At 39.1% G+C, this 24,156-nt stretch overlaps 1 protein-coding gene and 1 non-coding gene across 22 annotated transcripts in view; both read left to right on the top strand.

The window, feature by feature from the left end:
• Positions 1-24,156, top strand: part of TAF1 (TATA-box binding protein associated factor 1) — a 100,656-nt gene that overhangs the window by 58,689 nt on the left and 17,811 nt on the right. For 19 of the 21 annotated variants that reach the window (XM_089904399.1, XM_089904389.1, XM_089904383.1 and 16 more), the window contains 2 exons: positions 21,874-21,941; positions 22,286-22,402. In XM_089904399.1, the coding sequence (XP_089760525.1) occupies positions 21,874-21,941; positions 22,286-22,402 (185 nt within the window). Of the gene's footprint in view, positions 1-4,213; positions 4,324-18,959; positions 19,129-21,873; positions 21,942-22,285; positions 22,403-24,156 lie in introns of those variants that run through there. The other 2 variants (XR_016391351.1, XR_002642915.2) reach the window with 2 other exon arrangements.
• On the top strand, positions 1,314-1,420 carry LOC115801915 (U6 spliceosomal RNA). The gene has a single exon (XR_004022268.1). It is a non-coding gene; the product is annotated as a U6 spliceosomal RNA (small nuclear RNA).

Below are 24,156 nucleotides of genomic sequence, written 5' to 3'. Positions count from 1 at the left end.
TGGTTGAGAATCCACCTGCCAACGCAGGGGACACGGGTTCGATCCCTGGTCCGGGAAGATCCCACATGCCGCGGAGCAACTAAGCCCATGCGCCACAACTACTGAGCCTGTGCTCTAGAGCCCGTGAGCCACAACTACTGAAGCCCACACGCCTAGAGCCCATGCTCCGCAACAAGAGAAGCCACTGCAATGAGAAGCCCGCACACCGCAATGAAGAGTAGCCCCCACTCGCCGCAACTAGAGAAAAGCCTGTGCGCAGCAGCGAAGATCTAACACAGCCAAAAATAAATAAATAAAATAAATTTTTAAAAAGAGAAGTTGTAGGAGATGAGCCTTCCATTTTTGTTCCATCTGGGTTGCATTAAAAGAATCTGCGTTGTCCCTTGTGCCCTTCTTATTGCTGATTGGAAAGTGGAAATGACCTCTGTCAGGTCATTTATTTCTCCATTATTGTCTCCTGAAAACACCTAAAGCTAATCAGCCAAAATTCTGGTAATAGAAGTTGGCAGGCTCACAGGTGTCTAAAAATGAGTGTAACAAGTAATAAGCAAGCAAGACTGTTACAGAGAGGATGCTTGGCCTGGTAATGGCTGCCTGAAGATAGAGGGCAGATTTATGAGGAGCTTATGTAAGGCAACAAGAAAAACCCAGAAGATGCTAATTGAAATGAGAAGAGGGCAGATGGACAAATCACAGAAGACAAAAATTAAATACCAAAAGAAAATGAATATTCAGTTGTACCTAGTAATCAAAGAAATGCAAATTGAAACAGACCATTTTTTTGTCTATTAAGATGAGCTCAATTTCTCTTTTTTTTTTTTAATTTCTTTTTTAATGGAAGTATTCAAAATGCTAGTGAGACAGGTACTCTCACATATGCTGTTGGCAGTGTAACATTGTTAGACATTTTTAGAAAGCTCTTGGACAGCATTGAGACCTAAAAATCGTTAAGTGAACAGACTTTATAGTCAGGTAGACTTGAATTTGAATATTGGCCCCACCACTTCATAGCACTGTGACTTTGGACAAGTAACTTAGACTCTGCTTTCTTTTCTGTAAAATGGGGAAAATAATAATACCCTCCTCAGAGGGCTATCGTGAGGATTAAATAAAATAATGCATGTAAGTGCTTAGCATGTGGTAGGATAATCTATCCTAATCAGAGGTACAGACAAAGCTGTTCATGATAATGTCATTTATATTAATTAGAAATAACCTGAACGGTTAATGTAAAGGGAATGACTAGTTATTGTGCCACCTGTATGATGGATTGCTGTGTAAAGATTGAAAGCTTATTTTAAAAACTAATGACAGTGCTCACTTCGGCAGCACATATACTAAAATTGGAGCGATACAGTGAAGATTAGCATGGCCTGTGCACAAGGATGACACGCAAATTCATGAAGCGTTCCATATTTTTTTGTTATAAAACAGAAACTAACACCATTGTAAAGCAGTTATACTCCAATAAAGGTGTTAAAAAAAAAAACAAGCTAATGACAAAAGTGCTTAGAATGTTAAGTGAGAAAAGCAGAACATAACTTTATGTCATCTCAGTTATGCTTTTAAGAAAAGATACATAGAAAAAAGACATGCTGGTGATAAGTGATTATTTCTGAGATGTAAGGTTACGGTTGTCTTCATTTTCATCTTTTGTATGTTTTCCAAGTTTTCTACTGGTATGGAAGGCAGGAAACTCTTTCATGAGGAGGTGATTTTTGAGCTAAATTTTGAAGGATGCCGATTATTGTAGCTAATTCTTTAGTGAGCACCTGCTGTGCCAAACAAATAGTCAAGTGGAGAAGGGTGGGGAAGAATTTCCAGGTAGATAGTGCAAATGCTAAAAAGATAAGAGTGCCTTGGATAGGGCAGTGCAAATAGTTGAGTTTGGCTAGGGTGCAAAGTGGGAGCTAGTTTTGGTGTTAAGAGATTAGTTTTTAAAGTTAGATGGGGCCAAGTCATGAAAGGCCTAGTATGCCTTTAAAAGGACAGACCACCATAACAGGTATTTTAGTAAGATCGTTCTGGAAGCTATCTGAAGAATAGATAGGAGGGAAAATGAAATATGGAGACCAGTAAAGAAACTATTGGCAACAGTCCAAGTTAAAAGTACTGAGAGCTTGAACTAAGTTAAGTAGCAATAAGAATGGAAAGATGGGGACAGATGGTAGAGATATTGAGGAAGTAGGATTGATACCTTCATAAATGGTTGGAAGTTGAGGGTATGGGTAAAGGAGAGGGAGAATTCAAAATGATGCCAAGTACTCTTATGCTCTTGGTGAGAACATAAATCAGTACAAACTTTTTAGAGGACTATAAATGTGTATTCCCTTTGACTAAGCAAGTTCATCTCAAAGGAATACTCCACACAGGTTTGCAAAGGCATACGTACAAATGTACATATGTTTGTAATTGCAACCTTGTTTGTAATTGCAAAGATATAGGAACATTCTAAATATCCAACAATAGGAAATTAGTTAAATTACAGTACATCTATATGATGGAATATTGTTTAGCCATCAGAATGGTAGATTAGCTAACAAATAAAGCTGTACCTTACATATGCTGATATCAAAATATATCCAAGATATGTACTCTTGAAAACTAGATCACTCAACAGTATTTACAGAAGGAGTTGCAAATTCAGATCCTGTGGAGGCCAGACAGGTAACATTTATATAAATGAGTAAAACAGGCTCAGTAGGAATGGATGAACTGGAGAGCACATCCCCCATCTAAAGGGCTCAGTCACTATTTTGTTCAATTGTTGACATAGAGTAAAATTACTAAAGGGAGAGGTGGAGGATAATCTTCACTTTATACTTTTTTGTACTTAGGTGTTTGAATTTTTTTAATTGAGCATGAAATACTTTTGTAATTAAAAATAAAGAAATGTCCGTTTTTTGGAAGGATGGATAAGTCAGATGACATTCAGAATTCTGACTTGGGCAAACTGGTGGTGTCATTGACTAATACAGTTGTCCCTTGATATCTGCAGGGGATTGGTTCCATGACTCTCATGGATACCAAAATCTGCAGATGTTCAAGTCACTTATATAAAATGGCATAGTATTTGCATATAACCTACACACATCCTCCCATATACTTTAAATCATCTCTAGATTACCTACAATACCCAATACGACGTAAATGCTGTGTAAGTAGTTATAAATACAATGTAAATAGTTGCCAGTGTGCAGAAAAATCAAGTTTTGCTCTTTCGAACTTTCTGGAATTTTTTTTTGCAAATATTTTCGACCTACAGTTGGTTGATTTCCATGGTTGCAAAACCTGTGGATACAGAGGGCTGACTATAATAGGAAATATAGGAGGAGTGGTTTTGGAGAAAAGTGGTAGAGTTCAATTTGGGCTATATTGTATTAAGGTAGGACATCCAAGTGAAGACTTTCAGTAGGTAGTTAGCTATATAGAGGTCCAAAGCTCAGAAGAGAAGTCTGTACTATTTGTACATATGGATATTTTTTTCAAATCATCAGCATATAAAAATATAAGTAGATGAGCTCAAATAGGGAGTAGGGTACATTCCTTGAACCCCCTGATGCTGTAGGTGAAATATGGTTGTATGTTTTTCAGACCATAGCTTTATCATACTACGAAAGTTGTATGTGACTCAAAAAAGTTAAGACCCACTGTTAAGAGGAAATGTAGGATGAGAATATACTCGACAAATACCAAATCAACATTTAAGGGATCAGGTGGAGAATACTGAGGAGTGACCAGAATGAAAGAAGGAAAACCAGAAGAGAGTAATGTCCTGGAAACCAAGAGAAGAGGAAAATGGCCAACAGGTCAAGTGCTACGGGGAAGACCAAAGAGAACGGTCATTAGAAGAGCTATTTCAGTGCAGTGGTAGAATCAAAAGCCAGACTACAGAGGATATAAATGAGTGAGAATTAAGTAGAGACTGAAATTTGCCCGTGAAGGGAAGACGGAAGACTGTAATCAGTGTTTTGGAGGGGACGAAGGCAGTTGGACAGAGGGGATGTTTGTATAGGTGAAAGAGAAGGAAAATAAGAATATAAGATAGGATCCCTATGAGAATGGGAATATAAACATTGAGAAAGTTTCTGCCCAGTGGCCTCTCATTTTCTCTGCAAAGTAGCAAATGGGGTCTTTTGCTAAGAGTGGGTGAGGTGGTGGGAGAGAGAATTTGAAGAGAAATGTAGATAAGGGTTTGAATTATCTCTTGTAGGAAATTTGAAAAGGAGCTGACTTAGAGACGTTTCAGAAATATTGAGCAGCCTTTGAGGGTCCAGCTGAAGTTGGAGATCATTCATCTTTATAACAGCATCAATTGGCACAGTTGGGTAACTTGTCAGTGCTCATCAAACCACATGAGGAAACAAGGCAGATGGTAGAATTGATTCAGGATTGGGATTTTGTTTCTGGATGTGTCGCAAAGATCGGGAATTGACAGTGTTAGCAAGAAAAAAAAAGTTGATGGTTGAGCTTCTCAAACTTTGTCACCAAAGGTCCCTTTATAGCAGAGAATTATGACGACATAGCCTCTAGTTTGGGGGGAGTATCCCAAAGCAGCTCTACAAAAGCTTGAAATTTCTTTGGCAATTCATGTTTTATCTTTTAAATTTATACTGATTTTGTATCAGGCGAAATCTCTTTGTACTTTAACATGTTTCAGATTTCTTACCAAATTATTTTATATCCTCCCCCTCCCCCACACTCACCTCCATCTTTCAAGTAAAACTGCTGATGAAGAAAGATAAATGACAGTGATCCTATAGCTTTCTTCAGTATACTGCTACACATTGCCTTAGTTTTTGAACTAAAGCCAGGAGAGGCTTGATAGAGACAGGAGTTAATGGGGATGCAAGTTTCCTTGAGATCAGGGAGAGAGAATGAAAAAACTAGACAGATACAAGGCTGCGATAAGGAAGTGTAGGATGTTGGCATTGAAACTTTCAGAGGTGAAGCAGTTTTTAGTAAAGACAACATTCTGGATATAGTCGTGGATATGTTTGGCTGGAGTGGAGGTGCGAACCATTGGCATGAGGATTTGCAAGGATTTTGGATGGGTGGTACATGTGAATGTTAGAGTAACCCACCATGATGGGGAGGGATTTGGAGCCAAGAAGATTGTGCCAGGTGTGCAAGTTCTTGGTGAATGTGAGTAGATTAATGATGGTGAGTAAAGGTGAAGAGCAAAGATCTCAGACTCAGGTGGCCTATAGGGGCCAGGCAAGTAATGTAAATGAGTGAGGTGGGCCAGGTGTGGATTGTGGTAAACTGGAAGAGTACATATTCCATCTAAAGAGGCTTGTACTTTACTACATCTGATTGTTTTCCTAAGGAGATGAGTATACAGTGTCACTAGGTATCTTAATTTTTCAGGAGAAGCTGAAAATCTGGATTTTTGTGTGTATGACATTTCCCAATTTTTACATATTTGCAAATAGTTTAAAAAAAAATTTTTTAACTGTGCAAGCCAAATAAAAACATCTATCTGCAGGCCAAATCTGGCTCCAAGGCAGCTGGTTTTCAACCTCTGGCATAGTAGAGAACAAGCCTCAAAGTAGGAGGGATTTTTTTTTCTTTTCCCCAAGGGGAAGTAAATAATAATTTGGTAGTAGCAGTGGACAGCCTGGAACACTGTCTTCCCCCCATCCTTAACCAGTGGGTGAGAGTGTAAGAAACCTCTGAATAGGGCTGTAAGGGTAAGTGGTGTCATGAGATAAGAAATGTCACATTTTTTATACTAAAAGGACACCCATCATGGAGTTGAAGGCACATATGAGATGTTTCCTACCATCAGGTACTATACACAAAATAAGACTTTTGTTTAAAACTGTGTTGGTTTGGCCAGATACGAACCTGCCTCTGTTTCTAATTAACAGTAACAGGGCCTTCCCTGGTGGCGCAGTGGTTGGGAGTCCGCCTGCCAATGCAGGGGACACAGGTTCATGCCCTGGTCCGGGAGGATCCTGCGTGCCGCAGAGCGGCTGGGCCCGTGGGCCATGGCTGCTGAGCCTGCGCGTCCGGAGCCTGTGCTCCACAGCGGGAGAGGCCGCAGTGGTGAGAGGCCCACGTACCGCAAAAAAATATATATGTGTGTATATATATATATATATTTATATATATATATAATTAACAGTAACAAAGTCCATGTGGAATCTATTCCCTGCTTTAAAATTTTTATTTCAAAAAATTTTACTAACCAAAATTAGTAGAATGGCATCTCTAGTTAACATTATTTTGACTCTTTCCATTCAGATCCTTCACACATAATATCACACTGCATAGTGGCGTGTTTCCATAGCATTTTATATACCTTCATTGACTTATCCTGTATTATCATGTATATGACACATGAGCTATATTGTACATAGCTAGAATGCTTAACACTAAGGTTATCATTGGGCAACAAGTGGAAGATAAGTAATACTCCAGATGAAACTGCATCTGGAAGTATGCAGTACACATTGGAGGACACAGTCTTGTACTTGAGGTGGTGGTGATGGACTACACACTGATATTGGAGTTTAGGCCTTTAGGCCTTCCAGATACCACATAGGTACTGAATCAATCTCAGAGCCCCTGTTCATGTTCAAATTACATTTGAAGGAACGTTAATAATCAAGGAAACCCAAAACTTGGGATTGGAACTATTTGCAATAGTTTTAAAAGGCACACAACATTCCATGTCAGTGAGAGAGTCATACAGATAAAGAAATCCTGTCTGAAAAACACAGCCCACATTTTTTACTGGTCTTAACAAAGCCACAAAGTCTTAAATCGTTGGCAGAGGCATTAATACTTAACGTTTGATTTAAATGTAAGGTAAACTGCGAAGATCTTAGGTTATTTTTCTGTGGAGTTCTCTTCTCTCCAGATCTGTCCTGCAGTTTACAGCTGTTTTAGCCTCCTCAGACTCCACTATCTGGCTCTATGGCTTAGCAAGACTTAGCTGTGCTTTTCTTGGGTTCGGCAGAAAGCTAAGGACAGTTATAGGGCTCACTTCCTTTATTTCCTTTCTCTCAAGAATCACAGTCCTATACTTCCTGGTTGGAAACAGTTGTTTCATGTGTTTTCTCCAGTTTTCTGGTTACAGTGGGAAGGCTAGTCCAATAGCAGTTACTCTATCATGCCCAGAGGTCTTTTAGGTTTATGGTATTTTCTGACATATAGAAACTTCATTTTTATGTAGTTATATTTATCAGTCTTTGCCTTTATGATTTCTATCTTTGGTATAATTGTTTAAGAGACCTTCCCTACCCCCAAGATATCCAACTATATTTTTTTCTAATACATATAACATGTTAAACGTTTGAATGTTTATTGATTTTTAAAAATAGAATCTAAGGAAAAAAAAATAGAATCTAAGGTATAAGGTAAATATCTAACTTATTTTCTCTTCCAAAGGATTAGCCAAAGTGTTCAAGTTGTATTTATGGAACAGTCTGTCCTTTTCTACATTAGTACAAAATACCACCTTTATCATATACTAAATTCTTATATATATTCTTGAACCTATTTTGGAGCTTTCTATTTTGTTTTATGTGTTTGTTTATCCAGTCTGCACTGTTACCACCAGATAGTATCACTGTGATCATCATTCAGACTTTTATCATTTTAAATTCCTCTGCTAGACTGTCTTCACCCAAGTACCCTAAAATACACTCTAGGATCATTTTTGTTAGATTCTATCTTGTCCATAAATAGATAGATAGGTAGGTAGGTAGATAATATTGACATTTTAATTTGTGGATTAATTTGAAGAGAGTGTATATTTGTATAATAATACGCTTCTTCATCTAGGAGCTCATGTTTCTTTTTTTTTTTTTTTTATTTCATGTTTCTTCATTTATTCAGATTTTCTTTTACCTCCCGCAACAAAGACTTCTAGGTTTTTTGTATAATTTCTAGGAATCTTTTGTTTATTTCTGTATGTTTTATAGTTTTTGTTGCTATTGAGCATCTACTTTTTTCTTGTTGAGTTTTTCCCTAGTTAATTAATTAATTAATTTATAAATTTATTTTAATTTTGGCTGCGTTGGGTCTTTGTTGCTGCATGTGGGCTTTCTCTAGTTGCAGCGAGCAGGGGCTACTCTTCATTGCGGTGCGCAGACTTCTCATTGCAGTGGCTTCTCTCATTGCAGAGCACGGGCTCTAGGCGCGTGGGCTTCAGTAGTTGTGGTGCGTGGGCTCAGTAGTCGTGGCGCACGGGCTTAGTTGCTCCACGGCATGTGGGATCTTCCCGGACCAGGGATCGAACCCCTTTCCCCTGCATTGGCAGTCAGATTGTTAACCACTGCGCCACCAGGGAAGTCCCTATTCCTAGTTAATTTAAAAGTTTTGCTACTGTTGTACATGTGCTCCCCACCCCCAAAGTGATTATTAAATCTAAAGGTTTCAATCAGTTTGAAGAATAGTATTGTTTGTAGGTTAATATAATGCTTAAAGTATTTCTGTATACTAGTTTCTAAGTCTGTCCTTGAGACTACTCTGTAAGTTTGGCCATTAATAAATACTAAGGTTTTCTTTTTTTCTGTCAATGACTCTCCTTAGATTGGGGCCAAGGTATACATATTCCTACATACAAGTTAAGTCTCACATCATTGAAGAGAATAAAATCTCTTTTGATCGTAAAAATGGTAAAATCTACACAACATAAAAATTTACCTTTTTTAACCACTTTTAAGTTTACAATTCAGTGGCATTAAGTACACTCACAGTGTTGTGCAACCATCACCACTATCCATTTCCAGAACCTTTTCATCATCCCAGACAGAAACTCAGTACCCATTAAACAGTAACCACATTCTCCCATTCCCCCAGTTCTTGGTAACCTCTGTTCTACTTTCTGTCTGTGAATTTGCCTCTTCTAGGTACCTCATATGAATGGAATCATACAGTACATAGAATATTTGTCCTTTTGTGTCTGGCTTGTATTTCACTTTGCATAATGTTTCCAAGGTTCAACCATCCATGTTGTAGCATGGATGAGGATTTCTTTTTTTTTTTTAAACGAATATGTAACGTTTCTCTCCTATTCTTTACCTGCCATTCATGCCTCACTTAGCTTTAGTCTGGTTCTACTCTGCCCGGCATACCAAGTGAACAGTATTACATAATTGCCTGGTATAGTGGGCACTTTTCAAGTCCTTATCTTGATCTCACCCCAGTATTTGACATTACTGACCATTTCTTCCTTGAAACTGTAGTATGATTGGCTGCATAACAACTTTCAGCTCTTACTTTCTTCCTACCGCTTTGACCATTCCTTTTCAATCTCCTTTACTGAATGTTCTTCTGCCTGTTCCTACAACTTTAATTACTACCTCTTCCCTGATGACTCTCAGCTCTATTCTGGGGAAAGATCTGTATTATATCCCAACCACCTGCTGAACATTTCCTGTTGGATGTCCCAGTGGAACTTGAAACATGCTTCAAACTGAGTGTTCTTCCAACCTTTCTCTATTCCAGTTTTCTCCCTCTGTCCTTTACTTGACTCACTCCTTTACTGTTTCCAATCTGGGTTGAATGGGGTACTAGCGTCACTGAGTAGCTACATCTGGCAACCTCAGAGTTATTTTTGATTCTTCCCCTTGAATAAATCCCCAACTTCAAGCATATCACTAAAACCCTCATTATATTTTGCCTAGATTATTACAATAAATAGTCACCTGGCCAGTGTCCCAGCCTTTAGACTTATCTCTTTCTAACCTATCATTCACATTCCTGTCAGATAGACCTCTTTAATAATTCATACTTAGAAAAAGGTCAAACAATACAGAAATAGATAGAATTAAATACTAAAGCTTCTTCCGGAGACACTGCTTTGGGAAAGATCCCCATTGTTCTCCTTACTTGCTGCAAGTGGTAAATCCATCCTTCTCCTGGAGAAAAAAAAAAAAGCTTGTTCCTGCCCTCCCGCTCCTATCTCCCATAGTTTTATTCCCTAGAGGTAACAGTTTGGTGTGTATCCGTCTATACTTTTTTTTTTCTTTTTTTGCCGTACGCGGGCCTCTCACTGTAGTGGACTCTCCTGTTGCGGAGCACAGGCTCCAGACACGCAGGCTCAGCAGCCATGGCTCACGGGCCCAGCCACTCCGTGGCATGTGGGATCTTCCTGGACCAGGGCACGAACCCGTGTCCCCTGCATCGGCAGGCAGACTCTCAACCACTGCGCCACCAGGGAAGCCCCGTCTATACTTTTTTCTGTACTTACACAAAACATGTTAAGTAATTACACATAAATAGTTTTTAACTTTTGGGGTTTTTTTTTTACAAAAATTGTCATTTTTATAGATAATTATTCTGTAATTTGCTCTTTGCTCATGAATATATCCTGATCCTCTTTTTTAAGCTTCCATTTTGAAATAATTTTAGACTCAAGAAATTACAAAAATAGTGTAGAGTCCTGTATACCCTTCACCCACCTTCCTCCAATGGTGACATCTTACATAGCTGTGGTTCAATATCAAAATCAGGAAATTGATATTGATGCATTACCATTAACTAGATTACAGACCTTATTCAGTTTGCACCTTTAAAAAAATCTATATTCATTTGTGCATGTGGATAGTTTTATGCAGTTTTATGCCATCACACCACCACCACCACCATCAAGGTTTAGAACTGGTCTGTCATCACAAAAGAACTCCCTGACGCTACCCCTTTGCATCCATGTCCCTCCACGTGCACCCACCATTCTCCTTGTTCCCTGGCAACCTCTTTGCTCTTCTCCATCTCTATAGTTTTGAAACTTGAGCATGTTATATAAAGAATAATATAATATTTTTGAGATTGGTTTTTTTCACTAAATATAATTCTCTTGAGATCCATCAAAATTATTTTATGTGTCAGTAGTTCATTTTTTAAATTGTTGAGTAGTGTTCCATCTCACTAGAGTTTGTTCAACCATTCAGTCATTGAAAGACATTCAGTTTTCCAGTATTTTGCTTATGAATAAAGCTGCTGTGAACATTAGTATACAGGATTTTGTGTGAATATAAATTTTCATTTCTCTGGAATAAATGCTTAAGAATATGATGGTAGATGTATGTGTGGTTTTGTGAGAAACTGCTGTACTCTTCCAGAGTGCCCGTACCATGTTGTATTCCCACCAACAATTATGAATCATCGTTTCTCCACAGTATTTAGTATTAGCACTGTTTTTAAAAATTGTATCCATTCATCTATCTCATTGTGTTTTTACTTTGCATTCCCCTAATGGCTGTTGATGTTAAACGTCTTTTCATGTGATTATTTGCCATCCATATATTTTCTTTGGTGAAGTGTCTGTTCATTTCTTTGCCCTGGTTTTAATTGCGTTGTTTTCTTATGATTAATGAGTTTTGAGGGTTCTTTATATATTCTAGGTATGTCCTTTATTAGATATATGACTTTTTTTTTTTGGCTGCGTTGCTTCTTGTGGGCTTTCTCTAGTTGCGGCGAGCAGGGGCTACTCTTTCATTACGGTGCGCGTGCTTCTCATTGCAGTGGCTTCTCTTGTTGGTGGAGCACAGGCTCTAGGCTCACGGGCTTCAGTAGTTGCAGCACGCGGGCTTCAGTAGTTGTGGCTCACGAGCTCTAGAGCACAGGCTCAGTAGTTGTGACGCATGGGCTTAGTTGCTTCGTGGCATGTGGGGTCTTCCTGGACCAGGGCTCGAACCCGTGTCCCCTGCATTGGCAGGCAGATTCTTAACCACTACACCACCAGGAAGTCCCTAGATATATGATTTACAAAGATTTTTTTCTAGCCTGTGTCTTTTCAGTCTTCTGACAGTAACTTTGGAAGAGCATAAATGTTTAATTTTGATGAAATCCAATTTATCAGTTTTTTCTTTTTGGACTGTGCTTCCAGTATGTCTCTAAGAAGACTTTGCTTAACCTAAGGTCACAAAGGTTTTCTCTTATTGTTGTACATTTAAATCCATGATCCATTTTTTTAAATTAATCTATTTATTTTTGGCTGCCTTGGGTCTTCATTGCTGCACGCGGGCTTTTTCTAGTTGTGGCGAGCGGGGGCTACTCTTTGTTGCAGTGCACGGGCTTCTCATTGCAGTGGCTTCTCGTTGCAGAGCACAGGCTCTAGGCACACGGGCTTCAGTAGTTGTGGTGCGTGGGCTCAGTAGTTGTGGCTCACAGGCTCTAGAGCGCAGGCTCAGTAGTTGTGGCACACGAGCTTAGTTGCTCCACGGCATGTGGGAACTTCCCGGACCAGGGCTTGAACCCGTGTCCCCTGCATTGGTAGGCGGATTCTTAACCGCTGTGCCACCAGGGAAGTCCCTATTACAGAGTATTGAGCAGAGTTCCCTGTGCTATACGGGAGGTCCTTGTTGGTTATCTATTTTAAATATAGTGGTGTGTACATAAGTTTTGTATATAATATCAGGTGCTTATTAGACTCCTGGTTAAGAAAGTAATTTAAAAAAAAAAGAAAAAAAGTAATTTAAAAAGAGGTGTAGTCTGAGGTTTAACGGATTCTTAACCACTGTGCCACCAGGGAAGCCCCATGATCCATTTTGAATTTATTTTTATATATGGCATGAGATTTAGGTTGAGGTTCATTTTCTTTTTGCCTGTGGATGTCCAATTGTTCCATTATTTTTGGTTGAGAAGACTGTTACTCCAGTGAGTTGCTGTGAGCGCCTTTGTAAAAAATCAGTTAAATGTGTGGGTCTGTTTCTGGGTTTACTTTGTTCCGCTGACCTACGTATCTGTCCCTCTGCACATTGCCGTGATTACTGTAGCTATGTAGTAAGTCTTATCATCAGGTAGAGTGATTCCTTTCACTTTATTCTTTTTCTAAATTGTTCTCTTATTCTTTAGCCTTTCCACGTAAATTTTAGAAGAATCTTGTCTATATCTACAAAAAAGTCTTGCTGGGATTTTGATAGGAATTGAGTTAAACCTATAGATCAATTTGGGGAGAATTGACATCTTTACTGATCCTGTCTTATTGTTAGTACATAGAGATCTCTATCATTCTTTTTAATGTATTCCATAGCATAAATATATATCATAATTGATATCCTTGCACATTTGTAGGAATATTTTTGTAGGAAATTTTGATGTTCTAAAATTGTGTTCCAAAAGGGCTGTCTGTACCTGTTTATAATAAAAATAACAGTGAAGGAGAATGCCTGTTTCCCTACAGCCTGTCCAACACTGGAGATTATTATCAGTGTTTTAAAATCTTTGCCAAATTATTTCTGTAAAATTCAAGTATATAACTTAAACTAAAATTTTCCATCATAAAAATGTTACATGTGCGTTAAAAAAAATCAGACCATATAGAATTGTATTTAGTGAAAAGGAGAAATCTCCCTGTCCTTCCCCTTTACCCATCCCATTCTCCAGAGTAGTGTTAGTTTTGGTGTGAAGCATTTTGGGCCTTTTTCTGTACACACCATATACTTTTTCTTTTTTTGACAAATGAAAGCATATATTCTGTTCTATAATTTTCTTTTTTCAGTTGACATTATATTATGGACAATTTTTCATTTGTCTAAGTATGTGATCTTGTTTAAATAAAATCTGTTCATATGTGACTCAAAAAGGCAAAAGAGTGAACTGAATATCATTTTGAATGTTTCTGGAAAAAAAATCTAAATTGGATTTCTACTTTGCTTTTAAAAATACTGTGGCTGCTTGCTATGGAGAACAGTATGGAGGTTCCTTAAAAAAAACTAAAAATAGAGTTACCATATGATCCAGCAACTCCACTCCTGGGCATTTATCTGGAAAAGATGAAAACTCTAATTCAAAAAGATATGCAAGGGGACTTCCCTGGTGGTCCAGTGGTTAAGACTCCATGCTTCCACTGCAGGGAGCACGAGTTCAATCCCTTGTCAGGGAACTAAGATCCCATATGCTGCACGACACGGCGAGGAAAAAAAAAAAAAAAGATACACGCACCCCAGTGTTTATAGCAGCACTATTTACAGTAGCTAAGACATGGAAGCAATGTCCATCAACAGATGAATGGGTAAAGAAGATGTAATATATATATACACACATACATACACACAATTGAGTATTACTCAGCCATAAAAAAGAATGAAGTAATGCCATTTGTAGCAACATGGGATGGACCTGGAGATTATCATACTAAATGTAGTAAGTCAGACAGCGAAAGACAAAGATCATATGATATCACTTTTTTGTGGAATCTAAAAAAATGATACAAAAGAACTTACTTACAAAACAGAAATAGACTCACAGACATAGAAAACAAATTTACAATTACCAAAGGGGGAAGGTGGGGAGAAGGATAAATTAGGAGTTTGGGATTAACAGATACACACTACTGTATATAAAATAGATAATCAACAAGGACCTACTGTGTAGTACAGGGAACTATATTCAATATCTTATAATAATCTATAATGAAAAAGAATCAGAAAAGAATAGATATATATAGATGTATAATGGAATCACTTTGCTGGACACCTGAAACTATCACAACATTGTAAATCAACTGTACTTCAATTTTAAAAAATACTGTGGCTGCTACTATGTATAAAAAGGGTACAGTGATATATTGTATGGCACAGGGAATACAGCCAATATTTTATAATTAAATGGAGTATAATCGATAAAGATTTTGAATTACTATGTTGTACACCTGAAACTAATATATAAATCAACTATACCTCAATAAAATGTGTGTGTGTGTGTGTATAAATAAATACTGTGGCTGAAGTAGAGGGAGATTGCCCAGTGATAATTGTCTTTTGACATTTCATTTCTGTGAGAATACTTGTTTGTTGTTCAAGAATTCATTATCTGCTTGAGTTTGATAGGGAATAGACATAGGATGTCCATAAGTTACTAGCCCTCTTCTCTTATGTACTGTATTGAGCTAGTAAATAGTGATATAGCAATCTGTTACAAGGCATCATCTCACTGAAAGTCCTGTACTTATGGTGAGTGAGATAATATGCTAGAAAACAAATATGCACCAGAAAGTGTTAAGGCTACAACAAAGCCCACATTTCCAAAAACAGCATTTGGGAAAATAAAAATTATTATTTATTATTTATTAAAAGAAAAAGGAGATATAGAAAAATAGGCTTTCTGTCAGCCTGGGAGTTTCTGTAATGTATTGTCAAGGCAGTGTATTTTCTGTGGTGCCAGGAGAAACAAAACAAAACCTTATTACCGTGAAGGATATGAATCAATGTTAACTTCCCTGTGTTTATTCTATATAAGCTATTACAGTTGGCATCATGTAGAGTTAGGTGAAGAGTATAGAAAGAAAAATGGGCACAGAAAGAAAAATGGCCTAAATCTAATAAAAGTGATTGCTCTAAGCTCCATGGAGGCAGGAACCATGTCTGTCTCATATCCCCAGTGTGTAGGATAATTCTTGGCACATAGTAAACACTCGGTAAATATCTGTTGAATGAACTAACGGTCAAAGAAAGAGGTGGAGTACCCAGAAAAAGTGAAGTGTGGTGCAGTAGAAGCTCGGGCTTAGAGAATTTCAAGGAAAAGAAGTGAACGTCAATTGCCTATGTAACATAGCACTTCTAGGGTTGAGTCTGAAAAATGTTGAGTGGATTTGGCAGTTAGCATATCACTGTTGACCTGATGAAAACAGTTTCAAAGAAGTGTTCTTTAACACTGCCTCATTCTCTGACACAGTTGCTACTTTCTCTATGATCCCTTAGTGCTTGGTATGTTATTGAAATTATGAATTTGTGTATATTTATCTTCCATGAAGCCGTGAAAGGGCATCAAGGACAAGGACTTATCTCTTGTTTTTTGTTTGTTTTGTTCTGTTTTTTATTTTTGTATCTTTGTATCATCAGAGCCTAGCACTATACCTGGCTTCCAGTAAGTACTTAAAAAGGAAGAGTTAGGCTGTTGTAAATTTTATTCTACAAGAAAAGGTGTTTTGAATTGTCTATATTGTTGTTTTTCTAATTGTAGAAATATGAGATGAGTGTGTTTAGCTAAGGCTATATGTGTATTTTTTAAGTTGCTAAATGGAATGGTCCATTTGGGGGAAAAAAGTATTTTAACATTCTTTGGGACTTTTAATGAGGTAGGTCCTGAATGTAAATCCTACCCATGCCCAGTGAGATTTATTACCCCAGTTCCCCTCTGGATTTTCTAGCTTCTTGAGTTTCTAATCCAGATTCTGAGTAAAGTTCTGTTACAATGGTTTGAGAGCTCAAACCTCTTATCTTGGAAACTAAACATCTTAATTTGCATTTGATCTACGTCATACCTAATGTAAAGAGCCTAGCTACAGTCTGAAAGGTTAGATTCACTTCTCTTTTTACCTTTTCTGGACCTAGTTTGAGATAAATATCTTAAGAATTAGGAGAGCCCAAGCTCATCTTTTTTGGGATCTGTGGACTATGCATAATTGAATTCAGTAATTCTAGTTTCTTTAGGAATTAGCTGTGCACATTTTTCCTTTTTTTCTTTTTAAATCTGGCACTGATTTTTTTTAAGCTTTCTACTGCTACTGAGATTTTATTTTTTAATTTTAATGATTCACATTGCAACACATGCATATCCCCCACACTGTTCACTGTCAGGATAATAATTTATGCTTGTTTTGGCACAGTGCTCATCTTCTTAGGAGGAAGGTTATTTTTAGTATTTGTGGAAATGTTCTCAAAGGAAATAGGAGCTTAGGAGTGATCACAAACCCTCTTCTCTTGGTTGCACAGGACTGCTCACCAACTCAACTGGTATTTTTCTCTGAAACCTTTTAGATAGCAATAATACTTGTTTTCCCTCTCTAACTAGAACCACAAAGCTTGTAACTTTCTTCTCTTCTCCTGACATTACTAAAGAGGAAAATTAACTTAGAAATGACAAAAGTAATTTTCTTTGATTTTGGTGGAATATCAACTTTCCAAAGCTGTCATTGGAATTATCACTATTTAAGGACATTTGATTTGAATTACATGTGATTCTGTAGGCTACTGCCAATCCTTATGAATGAGGCAAAGTATAAATATAAATATATTTCTTTGATATTTGCAGTTGCTTTGCCATGATTTACTAAATAAGGAGAGAGAAGAAAAACAAAATTATTCAGAAAAACATTTCTTTTTGCAAATGGGTCACTTGTTCTCCTGTAGGGCACAGTGATAATTCATAGACAGTTTTATCTTTCACATTCATTTTCATGTCATCCTGGAAATTACTCTTCATAAATTATGATTTTCTGTATAGTAATCCTTTAGGGACCGGGAAATTGGAATTCAGTTTCTGCCTCCTCTTTTTCCCCACAATAGCCACAGTACCTTTATTATTCCCGCAGAGGCCCTGTTGTCTGTGTATGTCTTTTCACTGGATGACTCTTCCCTTCCTAAGCTGTGAAACTTAAAGCTGATCATCCTACTTTTATTTGTTTATTTATTTATTTTTGGCTGCGTTGAGTCTTCGTTGCTGTGCACGGGCTTTCTCTAGTTGCGGCGAGCGGGGGCTACTCTTCATTGCGGTGTGCGGGCTTCTCATTGTGGTGGCTTCTCATTGCGGAGCACAGGTTCTAGGCACGCAGGCTTCAGTAGTTGTGGCACGTGGGCTCAGTAGTTGTGGCTCGCAAGCTCTAGAGCACAGGCTCAGTGGTTGTGGTGCACGGGCTTAGCTGCTCTGCGGCACGTGGGGTCTTCCTGGACCAGGGCTTGAACCCGTGTCCCCTGCGTTGGCAGGTGGATTCTCAACCATTGCGCCACCAGGGAAGCCCTGATCATCCTACTTTTAGTAAGCACCTGATTGCTGCAGAATATAGAGCAATATTTTTAGCATTATGGAGATGGTTATGGACCCCTTTGAGAATCTGATGGAAAACTATGGATCTTCTACTCAGAAAAATATGTATTATATACAGAATTCTGTTTACAGTTTCAGGGGTTCATGGATCTCACTCATTACCACTCCATTCAAGAATTTCTGGTGTAGGGACTTAACTGGTGGCACAGTGGTTGAGAATCCGCCTGCAAATGCAGGGGACATGGGTTCAAGCCCTGGTCCAGGAAGACCCCACTTGCCATGGAGCAGCTAAGCCCATGCACCACAACTACTGAGCCCGCATGCCACAACTACTGAAGCCTGCACACCTAGAGCCCGTGCTCCGCAAGGAGAAGCCACCGCAATGAGAAGCCCATGCACCACAACAAAGAGTAGCCCCCACTCACCACCCGTGTGCAGCAACGAAGACCCAGTGCAGCCATAAATAAATAAATAAATGAACAAACAAACAAATTTCTGGTATAGGTAGGGTTAAGAAAATATCTGTGTAATTTTATCTGTTTTTGGTGGTGTTAACAGTGGTTTGCCAACTCCACCACCATCTTTGATCCAAAATATTATACTTCAGTGCCACTTTGCATATAATAGAGTTAATAATAGAGTTATAATAGAGTTAAATAGCTGAAACCCTTGTAGCTCTTGAGAGCATGGACTGTCAAAAACTGAGAACAGACGCAGCTAGTAATCAAAACACACAGAGAAGTATGTCAGCTATATAAGTGTATTTTTTTATATTCTGGGGGCTTTATTAGTGGGTATTTATTTTACTTTTTTAGGGTTTTCTTAATACAAATTTATTTATCTTTGGCTGCATTGGGTCTTCGTTGCTGCACACAGGCTCTCTCTAGTTGCAGCGAGCAGGGGTTACTGTTTGTTGTGGTGCGTGGGCTTCTCTTTGCGGTGGCTTCTCTTGTTATGGAGCACGGGCTCTAGGCGCACGGGCTTCATTGCTCCGCGGCATGTGGGATCTTCCCAGACCGGGGCACGAACCTGTGTCCCCTGCACTGGCAGGCGGACTCCCAACCACTGCGCCACCAGGGAAGCCCGTGGGTATTTCTTTAGAGTTGTGTGTTGCAAAGAAAATGGGTGACGAAGAGGTCACATCTTTTTCTTTTTTTTTTTTTTTTTTTTTTTTTTTTTTTTTTTACGGTACACGGGCATCTCACTGTTGTGACCTCTCCTGTTGCGGAGCCCAGGCTCCGGACGCGCAGGCTCAGCGGCCATGGCTCACGGGCCCAGCCACTCCGCGGCATGTGGGATCTTCCCAGACCGGGGCACGAACCTGTGTCCCCTGCACTGGCAGGCGGACTCCCAACCACTGCGCCACCAGGGAAGCCCGAGGTCACATCTTTTAAATGGTTTAAAGTAAGAGAAAACTTTGCAAATGTATAAACTAATTTTTCCTTGTATTATGAGAGCACTGAGATATTGAAAGCGTTGGTGTATGTTTAGGTTTCAAAACTGAAGAGCTGAATTCTTATTCTATAGGCTGGAGTTTGAGGGATGAGTCAGGTAGGTAGGTATAAGAGCCAGGATACTGCAATAAGCTGATGTTGTACTGGCCTGGTGAAGGAGGGCTCTAACCTGTATGCAGCCTGTTTTCTCTAACATCATGCATTTCTATCAACATGAAAGCTTGTCTGATAACTTTTGCAGTCTGTGTCCATCAGTACTTTGAGGACCAACCTACTGGTGGCCCTAGAAGATTAGAACTCAGAAACTTCAGCTTCGGTCTTCTTATCACTCAGACTGTTCTTGACTGTGAGCCAGCTCTGGCTGTCTTTATACATGTCCTGAATATCTTTTGGTTGACTGCGTTTTCTTTCTGGTTTGTGTTTGGCACAGTCAGCTTGTGTGAGGACACAGCTTTACTTATCTTTTATAAAGAATAGATGACCTGGGACTTCCCTGGTGGCTCAGTGGTTAAGAATCCGCCTGCCAATGCAGGGGACACGGGTTCGTGCCCTGGTCCAGGAAGATCCCACATGCCGCGGAGCAACTAAGCCTGTGCGCCACAACTACTGAGCCTGTGCTCTAGAGCCCACAAGCCACAACTACTGAGCCTGTGCTCTAGAGCCCACAAGCCACAACTACTGAGCCCGAGTGCCACAATTACTGAAGCCCGCGCGCCTAGAGCTCGTGCTCCGCAGCAAGAGAAGCCACGGCAATGAGAAAACTGTGCACCGCAACGAAGAGAGCAGCCCCCCGCTCACCGCAGCTAGAGAAAGCCCGCATGCAGCAACGAAGACCCAGCGCAGCCATAAATTAATAAATAAATAAAAGAACAGATGACCTATGCTTGTGAGAGATTTTAACTGAAGGAGACTTATTTATTTGTATAAAAGCTTGCAATAGTCAGAGTAGTTATGGCACGAGAACTTCACATGTGGTATATTTTTTATCCGTTACATCCTGATAAATAGTACATTTAATTCAAGTGTCACCTCCTCTGTGAAGCCTTTCCTAATTCTGCTTTCCTTCTTACATCCCAGAATTGGCCACTTCCTCCATTGTGCCTCTACTGAGCCCTGTATAGATTTTTTCACTGCATTGTATTGCCCCATTTGTTTATAGTCTATCTCACTGTGCTAGACCATAACTTCTTGAGGATATGGTCTATATCTTACTCCTTTCTGTGTCTAGTGCCTGGCACCTAGAAGGTACTCAAAAATGTTTTATGAATGATTAGGTGAATGAACAGTATGTTAAAGAATATTATAAAGCAATTAAGGCAGGGAGTAAAAACTCAGATGCCTTCAGGGTCCAGGCGTAAATGAATTAAGCAGACCTGGTAGGGACCGAGGTAACCTGGGAAACACATGCCTTATCTAAAAGGGACGGCTGCTACTCAGATCCAGCCCATCGGTGCATTATGAGAATGTTATAACTGTGTTGCCACATCTTTTACTTTTTTAAGAGAAGCCAGACATTTGGGTTTTTATATGAAATCTCTTGATTGTTGAATGTTGCCAACTAAGATTTTTTTAAAACTTTTTATTGAGGTATAGTTTACATACAGAAAAGTGTATATATTATGAGTGTACAGCTCAATCCATTTTCCCAAACTGAAGTGATTTTTTTTAATTGAAGTATAATTGACCTACAACAGCATGTTAGTTCTAGGTGTACAATACAATGATTTGACATTTCTGCACGTTATGAAACGATCACCACCTGAACTGGTTTTTTTGTGAGCCAAATAAAATTGGATTGACCTGCAAGCCACCAGTTTGCAACTTGTGACAAAAACTGTATGGGGAGCTGTGTAGTTTGGTTAAGAATCACCTAATAGATTAAAGTGTCTTACATCAGTCAAATGCAGTGTGTGGACCTTATTTGGATTATGATTCCAAAAAATCAAATGTAAAAGAACATTTGTAAAACAGTTGGGGAAATTTGAATGTTGACTGGCTGTTTAATAATATTAAAGAATTATTGTTTACTATTTTAGGTGTAATACAGTTGTTTGTTTTTTTTTTAAATAGACTTTATTTTTTAGAGCAGTTTAGAGCAAAATTGAGCAGAAGGTACAGAGTCCCCATATACCCTGTGCCCCTACACATGCTCAGCTTTCCCTGTTATCAACGTCCCCCACTAAGGTGGTACATTTGTTACAATCAATGAACCTACATTGACACATCATTATCACCCAAAGTCCATAGTTTACATTAGGGTTCACTCTGGGTTATTGTACATTCTGTGGGTTTTGACAGATGTATAGTGACAAGTATCTACCGTTATAGTATCATACATAGTTATTTTTTTAGAGTCCTTAAAGACATACTGAACAATTTATGGATGAAATGAAATGCTGCAATTTGCTTCAGAATAATTTGGGAAGTGTCAAAGTTGGTGTAAATGAAACAGGGTTGACCATGTATTGATAATCATTGACACTGAGTAATGGGTACATGGGAGTTCATTTTATTAGTGTCTCTGTTTTTGTATGTGTTTGAAATTTTCTACCTCCAAAAGTAGAGCAAGAGTGCAAGTTAAAGCTGAAGCATGATTCTTTGGATCTAGGGTAATGGGGCACTGCCGCTGGTGACAGAATGTAAATTTCTGGAACTGAAGTCTGCAAAGGTAATGGCATTCTCTTTTCATTTTTAGGGCCTGAAAGTCAGTATACCAAGACTGCTCAGGAGATTGTGAACGTCTGTTACCAGACATTGACTGAGGTAAGTGGTAAAGAGGAGGTCCCCTTAGGATCTAGCTTTCTGGAATCCCTTTGTTCCCTAGAGTGATGAGGAGGCCTTCTCTGCCTATCCTGTTTTAAAATGTAATATCCCACCCCAAACCTCAGCCCACATCCCTTAGTTCCTTCCCTGCTTTATTTTCTTACCTAGCACTAAATGTTTTTAATAAACTATGTAATTATTTACTTTAATTACCATATGTGTCCTGCCACTAGAATAGAAGCTCTTCGAAGACAGGGATTTTCATTTGCTCTTTTTACAACTTTTGTATCCCCAGTGTCTAAAACAAATGTTGAATGAATTCACTAATTTTCTTTATTTCTCAGTATGATGAGCATTTGACTCAACTTGAGAAGGATATTTGCACAGCTAAAGAAGCAGCTTTGGAGGAAGCAGAATTAGAAAGCTTGGACCCAATGACCCCAGGGCCTTACACACCTCAGGTGAGTCTGAGGACTAGAAGCCTCCTCTTACAGTTTTCTTTTTGGTTTGGGAACTTGGGAGCATGTTAACAGATGTATTTACTGAGATACCCTTCTTCTCTGTCCTTCCTCTTCATATGCCTTTCGTGTGCTTTCTTGTCTTCTCAAAGGCTAAGGTGAGTGAGGGCCGTGGGTCTTGGTAGCCTTGTTGAATCCAGAAGAGACAGATATGGGATGAATGAATGGGGTGGGGTCTTAGTTGTTTAGGCAGTATTTAGGAATACCAGATTCCTGACTACCATGGCCAGAGGCATTCTCTTGAGTCTCTGGGGCTCCCTTGCCTCATGCATTGGGGTTCTAGGACATCCCTAGAGTATAGACATGGGCCACATTGTTCCTGTGCCTTATAGATGCCTGATTACTCATTCCTTCTGAGATCTCAGTGTAGCTCAGATGTCACCCATTTTCCTGGATTGACTCGCTCTCCCCATAAATGAAGACAGGTAATGTTTTATAATGTTCTTCAATTTTCATGTGAAAGACTAGAGAGCAAGATTAATAAGAAATTTTTAGTCTTTCTGATCTGACCCTTGAATATACTAAGAGTCTCTTTCATGTATACTATACTCTTAGAGGGCTGGTATATTTGAATAATAAGACTTACCAGAATATAACTGTCTTGGAGGCACTATGGTAAAGTGGAAAGTACATGAAGGTTGGTATAAAACAGTCCTGGGTTTGAGTCTTAGCTCTGCTGCTGTCTAGCTTTGTGCACTTGGGAAGTTAAGTTAACCCCTTTAATCCAGTTTCCGTTTCTCTAAAATGTACTTTTCAAGATTGTTGTAAACATTAAACAAGGTCATTTGCCCAGCACATAGTAGACATTCAGGAAATGTTTATTTTCTTATCTGTATGAAAGTCACCTACAGGGTTCTCAGAGGCCCTTTCAAATTTAACCAAATATTCTAATGCGTATTTCTCCCAGTTCCCACTGGAAAACGTTTTTCCATTCTGCTCAGGTTTCACTCTGAACTAATAATGCAACCTGTGTGATCTCTGTTGGATAATTGCTGTCTATATCTCATTCATGCACTCTCCTTATCTATCTTTTACTCTCTCTTTCACCCCAAAACCTAGGCCACTGAGGGGCCAAGTATAAAGAGCCCTAAGATACATCTTCCAGGCCCAGAACAAGGAAAGGCTCTTGGAGTGTGTGGGCAGATTGGGTCAAGGGGGCTTGCTTGGGTGAGTGCTGTTGCCCAGGAAGGTCCTATTTGCTAATAGGCCCACAGCTTCCACAAGACCCTTTGTGGTAAGTTAAAGCCTGGGTTTTAGCCGTCATTCCCCAGGAGAGTCTAACTACTGAGTGGCGTGTTTGCTCTGCTCTATGACAGCCTAAGGCTAGCCCTTTGGTGAGTCAGACCCTTAGACCCAGAAGCCATCTTCCTTTCTTCCCTTCCCCTCCCACACTATCTCAAATGGTGGAGGAAAACCTGGCAACTGTTCTTCCTCCGGAGCAGTAGCTGTTGTTTTGTGCAGTTAAGAGGATCTCCTGTGAGGAGTAGGGTGTAGGTATTGCCTCTTCATTATTCCAGTTCACTCTCTGATCATTGCCTTCACTCATATATACACGTTTTAAATTAGAAAGCCCAGTGCATTATTTCTAAACCTGAGGAAGATGCGCATGAGTGATTGTCCTTACTCATAACTACTCTCAAACCCAAATGCTATTAAAGTGTGTTTGTGTAAGTTTAACCTGTCATAATACAATTTTG

The sequence above is a fragment of the Delphinapterus leucas genome, chromosome X (genome assembly GCF_059928025.1).
Source record: "Delphinapterus leucas isolate spDelLeu-1000000601 "Yukka" chromosome X, BTC_Dleu_Yukka2, whole genome shotgun sequence".
NCBI classification, from domain to species: domain Eukaryota; kingdom Metazoa; phylum Chordata; class Mammalia; order Artiodactyla; family Monodontidae; genus Delphinapterus; species Delphinapterus leucas.
This window is presented reverse-complemented; position numbering and strand designations above follow the sequence as displayed.